Source organism: Galeopterus variegatus, unplaced genomic scaffold (genome assembly GCF_000696425.1).
Source record: "Galeopterus variegatus unplaced genomic scaffold, G_variegatus-3.0.2 Scaffold2496, whole genome shotgun sequence".
Taxonomy (NCBI): Eukaryota; Metazoa; Chordata; class Mammalia; order Dermoptera; family Cynocephalidae; genus Galeopterus; species Galeopterus variegatus.
The window spans coordinates 282,057-292,585 of record NW_007728607.1 but is presented as its reverse complement, the minus strand read 5'-3'; the positions used below and the strand labels follow the sequence as shown (position 1 = coordinate 292,585).

The 10,529-nt window shown below is 42.5% G+C and overlaps 1 protein-coding gene across 1 annotated transcript in view; it reads right to left on the bottom strand.

Annotated features, from left to right (window-relative positions):
• Positions 1 to 7,872: 7,872 nt before the first annotated feature.
• The window catches only part of POM121L2 (POM121 transmembrane nucleoporin-like 2), a 4,065-nt gene continuing 1,408 nt past the window's right edge, over positions 7,873 to 10,529 (bottom strand). Inside the window, exons 2-3 of the mRNA XM_008581974.1 lie at positions 9,712 to 10,503; positions 7,873 to 9,650 (exon numbers count right to left, since the gene is read on the bottom strand). Of these exons, the coding sequence (XP_008580196.1) occupies positions 7,873 to 9,650; positions 9,712 to 10,503 (2,570 nt within the window). The remainder of the gene's footprint in view (positions 9,651 to 9,711; positions 10,504 to 10,529) is intronic.

Genomic DNA, 10,529 nt, shown 5'->3' with positions numbered 1-10,529 from the left:
AACTAATACCAATTCTTCTCAAACTCTTCCAAAAAATTGAAGAGGAGGGAATACTTCCAAATTCATTCTATGAGTCCAATAGTAACATCATACCAAAATTGGAAAAAGACGCAGCAAAAAAACCCACTACAGACAGATATCTCTGATGAACACAGATGTGAAGATCCTCAATAAAATACTAGCAAGCAGAATCTAACACATTTGAAAGATCACTCACCATGATCAAGTGGGATTCATCCCAGGGATGCAAGGATGACTCAACAGTGCAAATCAATAAATGTGATACACCATATCAACAAAACAAAGGGAAAAAACAACATGATCATTTCAATAGATCCAGAAAAAGTATCTGATAAAATCCAATACCCCTGCATTATAAAATCACTCAACAAACTAGGTATAGAAGGAATGTACCTCAACACAGTAAAGGCCACATACGACAAACCCACAGCTAATGTCGAACTGAATGGACAAAAATTGGAGGCTTTTCCTCTAAGATCTGTGATGGAGTTTGGATGTGTTGTCCCCTCCAAAACTCATGTGGAAATTTGATCCCCAACGTTGCAGTGCTGGAACCTGATTGAGTCCTGGGGTGGATCCTTCATGAATGGATTAATGTTCTCCTTGGGGGAGGGGGTATTAATGAGTGAAATCTTGCTCTATTGGTTCCCGTGGGAGCTGGTTGTTTAAAAAGACCCTGGCACCTTCCCACTAGCTCTCTCTTGCTTCCTCTCGCCATGTGATCTCCTTGTACCTGCCAGCTGCCTGCCACTTTCTGCCACTAGTAGAAGCAGCCTGAGGCCCATGCCAGATGCAGCTGTCCCAGAAATATAAGCCAAATAAACCTCTATTCTTTATCAATTACCCAGTCTCAGGTATTTCTGTTATAGTAACACAAAACGGACTAATACAATCTGGAACAAGATAAGGACACCTACTTTCCCTACTCTTATTCAACATAGTACTGGAAATTCTAACCAGTGCAGTAAGGCAAGAGAAAGCAATAAAGGGCATTTAGATCAGAAAAGAGGAAGTCAGACTATTCCTATGTGCAGAAGTCATGATCATATACACAGAAAACACTATAGACTCCATCCCAAAATTACTAGAACTAATAAATGAATTCCGGATAGTGGCAGGATATAAAATCAACACACAAAAATCAGTAGCCTTCCTATAAGCCAATAATAAAATAACTGAAGAAGAGATCAAGAAAGTAATCCCATTTACAATAGCTACCAAAAATGAAATACATAGTAGTAAATTTAATCAAGAAGGTGAAAGACATCTACAATGAAAACTATAAAACACTGGTGGAAAATACTGAAGAGGACACAAATAAACATAAAGATATCCCATATTCTTGGGTTGGAAGAATTAACATCATCAAAATGTCCATATTTCCCCAAAGCAGTCTACACATTCACCGCAATCCCTATCAAAATACCAGTGACATTCTTCACAGTAAAAAAATTTGTATGGAACCACAAAAGACCCCATATAGAAATAGCAATCTTCAACAAAAAGAACAAAGTTGGAGGCATCACACTTCCTGACTTCAACATATAGAGTTGTAGTAACCAAAACAGTATGGTACTGGCATAAAAACAGACAAACAGACCAATGGATCAAAATAGAGATCCCAGTAATACCCCCATGCACTTACAGCCATGTCATTTTCAACAAAGGTGCCAAGAGTGTACAGTGAGGGAAGGACAGCCTCTTCAATAAATGAGACAACTGGATATCCGCATGCAGGAGATTGAAACTAGACCCTTGTCTCTCACCATACACAAAAACCAACTCAAAATGGATTGAAGACCTAGATTTAAGATCCAAAATTATGAAACTACTAGAAGAAAACATACAGGAATTGTTATGTGAAATGGGAGTGGGCAGTGTTTTCTTGAGCAAGACTGCAAAGGCACAGGCAACTAAAGCAAAAATACTCAAATGGGACTACATCAAACTGAAAAAGCTTCTGCACATCAAGGGACACTATCAGCAAGGAGAAATACCTACAGAATGGGAGAAAATGTCTGCAAAGTAAACATCAGAAAAAGGGTTAATATCCTGAATATATAAGGAATTCAAACAACTCAACAACAAAAAACCAAATAATCCAATTAAAAAATGGGCAAAGAACCTGAACAGGCATTTCTCAAAAGAAGACATACAAATTGTTGATAAGCACATGAAAAAATACTCAAAGTCATTAATCATGAGGGCAATGCAAATTAATGCCACAATGAGATATCATGTTACCTCAGTTAGAATGGCCATTACAACCAAGACAGAAAATAACAAATGCTGGCGAGGATGCAGAGAAAAGGGAACCCTCCTACATTTTTGGTGGGAATGTAAATTGGTATAGCCATTGTGGAAAACAGTATGGAGGCTCATCAGAGAACTAAAAATAGATCTATCTTATGACCCCACTACTGGGTATATACCCAAAGGAAATGAAATCAATACATCAAAAAGACACCTGCACTCCCATGTTCATCACAACGCTATTCATAATAGCAAAGAGATGGAATCAACCTAATGGATGAATGGATAAAAAAAAACCCTGAGGTGTATATATACACAATGGAATACTATTCATCTATAAAAAGAAATGATATCCTATTATTTGCAGCAACATGCATGGAACTAGAAACTATTATAAAAAAAAACCCTGAGGTGTATATATACACAATGGAATACTATTCATCTATAAAAAGAAATTATATCCTATTATTTGCAGCAACATGCATGGAACTAGAAACTATTATGTTAAGTGAAGTCAGGAACAAAAAGACAAATAGCAAAAGATCTCACTCATATGTGGAATCTAAAAAAAAGAAAGAAAAAAGTGGTCCTCATAGAAGTAGAGAGTAGAATAATGGTTACCAGAGGCTGGGAGAAGAGAAGGATGGGGAGGAGGAGAGATGGTGAACTAATGGGTACAGAATGATGCTGTCTATCCTAAATGAATCATTGTGCAGTATATGCATGCATTGAAACAACACACTGTACCCCACAAATATATACTAGTAAATGTTAAAATAAAAAAATTAAAAAAATACAAATAAGTGACTTGGTTTTAATATGCATTTTTTAATTCAATATATTCAAAATATTATCATTTCAACATTTAATCAATTTGAAGAAATTATTGAGATTCTCTTTTCTACTAACTGTGCAAAATCTGATGTGTATGTTACAAAATCAGTACAAAATCTGATGTGTGTGTTACATTCACGTCACATCTCAATTCAGTCTACCCACATTTCATGTGTGCTCAACAGCCACTATAGCTTGGATAATGTAGATCTAAAATATTTTAGAGACACTTTTTACTCCTGTATCAACATAGCATAAGAACATATCAAGGTTTATAGACTGCTTCTTTAAGACTGGTACCCCAGTTTCAACCTCCAAAGAGTCTGTGTCCAGCAATTATATTAGAAGTCTTTTAAAAATTTTTATATCTATCATAAGAGAACAGAATAACTCCCCTTGAAAATTGTGTTTACTTCAAGTGAAACTTTTACGCAGGATGTGACTGGATGCTCTGAAAGAAAGAGAGAGTGTTCAGTAGAATTTCATCAAATTTAAAGAATAGGTTAAAGAATAACCATAAGGGACTGGTGGGTTAGCTCAAAAAGATGGTTATAGCAGAGTGTTGTAACACCAAAGTCATGGGTTTAGTTCCCAGTACTAGCCAGCCACCAAAAAATACATAAATAAATGGATAAATGAAGTAATAGTGCAAAAATATACCAGCTTCACTTTTTTTTAAAAAGAGTAACTATAAATTGTTTGGTGCCTGTTTATGTGTGTCTACATGTCTGCATATCTCTGTTTGTGCATGAGAATATGTGCCCAAGCATCTGCCCTGAACATACTAATTTCCCCACCAATAGTTTTAACTGGCTCCCACACCACTGCCCCAGAAATAGCCTTTCTTTACTAATTATTTGGGGACCTCAAGATACAGTCTAGGTTCAACTTCTGGATTCTCATTGTGAGAAATGGACTTGTCTACCCACCCAGGACAGCGCATAAAAGGAAGCCAAATAGAAAGATAACAGAAGGGTATGCAGTCTTCATAGAGCAATTGCAGACAGCCACAGAAGAAACTTGTTCCCACTCAAGAGATACTCAGGCGATCTTTCTTCGTCTCTGAACTCCAGGTCCATGGTCCAAATAGACACATTTTCCTGAATATCAAATGGATTAATGCCTCAGTTAAACAAGAAATATTTCTTAGTTTTCTAGAGCTCAATCTAATTTTAAGAGAATAGACACTGTTCATACCATACTACATGCTTTAAGAAACTAAAATAGAAACTAAGGAAATTAAGGAAATGAAAATTGAAATTCTCCCAAGGCTGTGTTTATGTACAGCATGAAACTGTGAACTTGGCCCTTTAGGACTACAGGTTTTGTCTGATAAATCTTTGACTCTTCCTGAAACCCTGGGATCAGCCTATGTTCTAATGCACTGATTATCAAAATTTCTGGGCTGGTAGGGTAGCTCAGTTGGTTACAGCATGGTGTTTGGATGCTGTAGGTCAAGGGTTTAGATCCCCATATCGGCTGCCACAAAAAACACAAAATTTTTGAGAGGCTGTCTAAGGTCCCCTCTGGCCCTAATTCCACACCCATATGATCTTGCGGTCTTACTGACGCCCCAGGACCCATCAGCCTCCGCCTTCTCATTGCTCACCTCCAGCTCTCCTCCTTCCACTCCAGGAAAATCCTTCTAATTTCTCAAATGTCCCACTGTCCCCAAACCCCAGATCTTCCTAACACTTACCTCTGTCATGTTCTTTCTCTGCCATCCCAGAGTCTTTAGGCTTTTGGAAACCAAATCGAGGAAAATATTTAAAGGACAGTTGTTTCTTTTATTTTGTTACATCCCCTTCCTGAGGAAAGAAGCTCAGAACACCCCAGCTGATTGAAAGAGTAAAGGGCAAATAAAAGAATATCCCCAAAATGTACATGAAAGTACATATTGGCTAATATAAGTGTCAGTCTGCCCTGATGACTGATGGTTGGAAAGATCATCATGGCAGGATTTGGGAGGGAGATGGTTGGTTGAGCCCAGACAGGCAGAGATGAACTTGGAGACTGGTAATCAGAGTGCTGTTTCCATCTGCTAGAGGTCCAGGCTTTGCAGTTCCCTGCAGGTATCTAATAATCCGTGCCTTAGAAAGGGAATAAGCAGTAGCCTAAGCCACTAGTGAAATCTCAAGTCAATCTGGGAATTCCTCAAAGATTCCGCAAGTCCTGCTCCTTAATCTTTCCTCTTTCCTGCTGCCTCCCCCAATGTTAACTATTTGGTTAGCAACCACTGTTGACTACCACCTAGTTCAAACTCATATTTTTAATGTTTGCTGGTGTCTCCACAGTCTCCCACACATCTCCAAGTCTCCAGTCTATCTCCATTTGATTCCTCCCTCATATGACAGCCAGAGAAATCTAAAACCCAATTACAAACCTGTTTCCTTCCTGCTCAAAATCTTTCCATGGCTCTCTGTTGTATTTAGGACACTGTCCATACTGCACTACATGATTTATAAGCATATCCATGACCTGCCTCTGCTCATCCCCAGCTATGCCTGAATCCTTGGAAATTGTCCCAGTAGATCCTGTTCCATCTTCTTTACCGACCTGTGCACACGTTTTGTCTTTGGCCTGTAATGCCTTTCTCCACTTGTTGCCTAGAACACGCATTGTCAGGCAGAACTCAAGTTTTAAGTCGTAGTCTTAGAAAAGACTCTTTCTGATCCCCATACCAGCCAGCCACACACACACACACACACAAAAGAAATCTTCCCTGCTCCCATTCCCTTGGCTCTTGTCACTTATTTTAGAATCCTTGGCTTACTTACCAATCTTCCCACCAAACTGTAACCTCCAAAATAGGAGTTGTCCTTTACCTCCGAATTTCTGGCGTAATGTACAATACAGGGCATATAGCCATCACTAGGCAAATGTTAAATAAATTGTTATGCAAATAGCAGTAGACAATGTCTAATGCTTTCCCTCTTGCTCCCCCCTACCGTAAGATGGCAATCTTGGGGTGTGGAATGCCTTTAAAAGTTGAAACAGCATGGATATTTAGATTCAGACATACCTGGGTTAGAATTCTAACGTTGGTGATTTGCTATAAAGAGGGAGAAGCAAGCACAGACTCTGGAGCCATTAGAGTTTAAATCCCAAATCTAGCCTTTACTAACTGGGTGGTCCTGGGCAAGTTTCTTCACATCTCTCTGCCTTTGTATTGATATGTATTTAACAGCAATTCCTGTATTATAGACTTATTTCAAAAGTTTATTTTTATTTTATCATCCGATTTAAGATTGCTCATTTGCCCAATTAGGCCTCCTCCAAGGTACCAACAAAACAGGAGATAGAATAGGAGATAGATGTACTCAGGGAATCATTCTTGCCTTTTTGTTTGTTTGGTTTTTGCAAACAGGGTTAAAAGAAATGTTAAGGAATACATAACAGATTACTCGTAGGCCTACATTTGTTATAGAACAGGAGTCAGTTTAGCTATCTGCTGTTCCCCTTTTTCTTCCTTTGTTGTCAGGACCAAGAGCCTTCTCGCCCTGCCTACCTTCTCTGGGAGAGGTGTGAATGTGCAGGAAGTGATTTAATGAGGTACAAATAAGTCGAAAAAATGAAACGTACGCTTTGGTTTCCTATCCAAGCATTTCTGGCTTATACTGGAGGGATCATGATCTACAGAGTAGAGAGAAGGAACAAGGTTGCATCCCCTTGTCTTTCTCTCTGTTGGCCCTGATACTTCCTCAGAAGCCATCCCTTATATTCGAAATGCTATTGTCAATTCAGGAATTAGCACTTGTAGTATTAAGTGGTGCTGCTTGCGTCATTCAATTATCCAAGCCTCAGAAACCTTTACACAATTAAATCTGGCTCTATTGACATTGCACTGTAAGTCATTCCTCCTCTAAATGCAACCAAAAGCACGGAATACACATCAGTACCAGACAAAGTAAAGAGAGCAAGTCTCTATACACACATAATACAGAGTGGCAATTAGGAAAGGTGGCAAATGCAGAACAGAAAAGGCCTGCCTGCCTCCTCTAAGCCTGCAGAGAAAAGGGCCAAGAGCTTCCCTTTTTTGGAATGAGGAATGACTTCTGGGGTCTGACAGGTTGATTCTTGACTCACCAATATTTTAGAAATTAAATTGGCAGAGAGAAGGATGGGGCTAGAACATCACCTCTCTTGGGAAAAGATGAAAACAACATGGTAGGAGGAAGAGGTACAGCAAAAGAGGACACACAAGCATGTCCGCTAGGGTTGATCATTGATATTCAAGGAAAAGCTGGATTCAAGGTCAAATTACATCAAAACCTCCTTCAAGAACCCACTGAGCAACAAAGTAGCGAGAAATGAGAAATTAGCATCCCTAGGTGACCAAAGAAAGGAAACCATTTCTTAGAGCCAAACAAAAGAAAACTAAGATTTAGGGAGAATCTATTCCTCCTCCCAAAGATGCAAGAAGGCATAGGTCATACTTGCTGCCTTCCTGCCTTGGCTGTCCCAGGGAAAAAGCAGAAGGTGGTGCCCTGACTGGCTTCATACCTGACACAGAGTGGGTAGGGAGAGGAAGGTTCTGTTCAATTCTGATGGGTTGGGTTCCACTCAGCCTTATTATGCCTCACTAGTAGGTGATACCTTAGTCCTCCACCTTCTTCAAGGATGTAGATTAGGACCTATAGGGTGAACATTTAAAGCTCTACCTTTAGATCTGGGGTATACTTGCTTTAGAGAATTGGAAGAGACTGAAACTCTTCACAGTAATACTGAGGTCCAAATCAGGGGGTGGGTGACAGGGAACACTGGCTATTTCTGGTGGGCATGATACCTTCGGGAATGCCCTTGCTCCCTAATCTTTAGGGTTTTTGACTTTGCACCAATGGAAAATGAAGGGGCTGATGATCTGAAAGGTCCTCTCCCATCAGAGATGTGGGCAGGTGGAGAGGTCATCCCAAAGCCAAGAGTGCTGCCTGCCTTAACTGGTCTAGAGACAAAGAGTCTCTGAGCAAACGGGGCCATGGAGGGGGCCCCAAATATAGGCTTTTTTGCAGAAATGCTGGCCCTCCCCAAGGCTAAAGGTGTCTTCTGGTTGGGAAGGCCCTGGGTGTTCTGGCTCCAGCCTTTCCTAAAGGGGGTCACAGTGCTAGTGGTCACCCTTGGCACTCCTCCAATGCTGAAAGCTCCAGAGGAGGAGCTCTTGTCTGGGGCAGTCACGCTGATCCCACACTCCCCACAGTCCATAGGGGTCACTAATCCCCCAAAGGCAAAAGGTCGTGGGGCTGTGCTGCCAAACACTGAGCCACAAGCCCCACTCCGTTGGGTCTGGGTGACAACTCCAAGGCCAGTTGTGCTAGCTTGACCAAAGGGAAAACCTGCTGGAGTGCTGCCAAAGTCTCGCCGTATGCTGGCAGGCGTGTGAAAGGTGGAGGCTGAGGGTGTCAAACCCCTAAAGGCTGGCTGTGTAGTACTGCTGAAGGCGGGCCGAGCTAGAGTTGACATTGAGGTTGGGGATGCCATGGCTGAGTTCTTAAAAAGGACAGAACTACTGAAGCTTGGGGAGAGAGCTGACTGGGGGGCCCCTTGCTTCTGCCCATTTGTGACCCCAAATGTATGCTGGAAAGTGGATCCTGAAGATAGTGGGAAAGGTGGCCTTGAGCTTGACCCCAAGGGAATTGTGAATGCTGGGGTCAGGTTGGAGATGCTGGGTGATAATGCAGGCCAGCTTGTGGGTACTAGGGCGGAGGCTGACAGAGGGCTGCTCATACCCCTGAAATTAGCAGTGCTGCGGCAAGGGGATATCTGGACAGCACTAGGAAGAACCTGGCTAAAGCCAGTGACTGTGTGTACAGAAGGAGTGGTAGGATGGTGGGATTGTGGGAAAATGAAGCCTGTGGCTGGGGAGAAGCCAGCCTTAAAGGCCTGGGCATCCCCAAGCAAGAAAGTGTGACAAGTGGAAGGGACAGAGTAAGTGTTGCCCATGTTACTGGTAACATTCACTACACCAAAGTCCAAAGGTGGCTTATAAGCAGAGTCTTTGGATGTGCTGGCTGGGGCAGTGGACACAACCAAAGGAGTGGCCTTGTCTAGGCCATGGAAGACATGGGTAGAAGCAGGAGTAAATGGAGGAGAGGTTTGCTTGGAGGAGAAAGGAGCTATTATGGGCATAGCTTTAAGTGTTTCTGTGCTGCCAAAGATAGACTTGAAGGTGGACATTAAGATGCCTGGAGTTGTGGAGATGGAAAAGTTTGAAGATCCTGAAGCTGTGCTGGAAACTCTGGAATATAAGGTACCTCCAACCTCATTGTTGTGCATGGGCCCCAAAATCGGTTTTAACATGAGGTGAGCAGAAGTTGCAGCAGGAGGTACAGATGAAAGAAGATGGGAGGTTGGGCTACTCATCATTCCAAACAAAGTACTTTGTGTGGTGGGTGCTGCAGAACTAATGGCAGCTGGGTCTGGGGGCATGGCAGACCTGTCATCCTGAGAGGTTGAAGGTGGCCAGGTGGTGTCAGTGACTGGTGATGTGGGAGGGGTCGGGGTCAGCAAGATGAAAGTAGCTGTAGGCTTTGAGTCCGTAGAGGTACCTGGAAGGGGATCTAACTGTGAGCACCCATGTGGGGTTGACAGTCTGGGTCTCTTAGGTACCTGGAAGGGGATCTAACTGTGAGCACCCATGTGGGGTTGACAGTCTGGGTCTCTTTGGAGGTGAATGGGCCACACTCGTTGCTTCTCCTGTAGACTGTGGGGAGGCCAGTAGACCTGGAGACTTCTGCATTTTCTCTAAGATTTCTAGCTGAGGATTTGTGCCCTGGGTCGGAGCTGTCCCTGAAGAAGGCAGAGTGAGAGACGGTGAAGGCTGAATGGCAGGCCAAGTCTCAGGGAGAGGGTTTGTGGTGGCCTCAGTTGTATCCTCTCTGGCTTTGTTGATCAACTGGAGCCCAGTTTTGTTCCCCAAGGTCAGGTCTTCATCAGGGACTGCAAAACCAAGCTGGGTAGAGGAGGTCAGGGACAGCAGGTTCTCAGGTCTTGACAGCAGCAGTGACATCTTCTGATTTTGCTGCCCAGAACTTACAGATTCTCCTGGGAACTCATTGTCTGATACCAGTGAGACTTGAGAGTAAGACTGATAACCTTTCTCTTTCTTTCTTACTGGCCACTCTCGTGTCTGGAGTGATGCACTGGGAACACTTCTCTTCCAAGGCTCTGAGAAATCTCTGGAAGAGCTGGAAGAGCTGGTAACAGCACTTCTTTTAGAGCTGAGGGGGCCACCTGTGTGTATGCTGGGCAAGAAGCTCATGGAGGAGCAACTGGGCTTTTCATCCAAGCTGTGATCTGAACTCCTGGAGTGGAGGCTTCTCTTCAGAGGTCCAGGCCTGGGCACAAAAGAAGTGAGGACTCCATTTTTAATCAGGGGCTTAAATGCAGATGATCTAGGACCTGGACTCCTTCTCTTACTGTCTAAG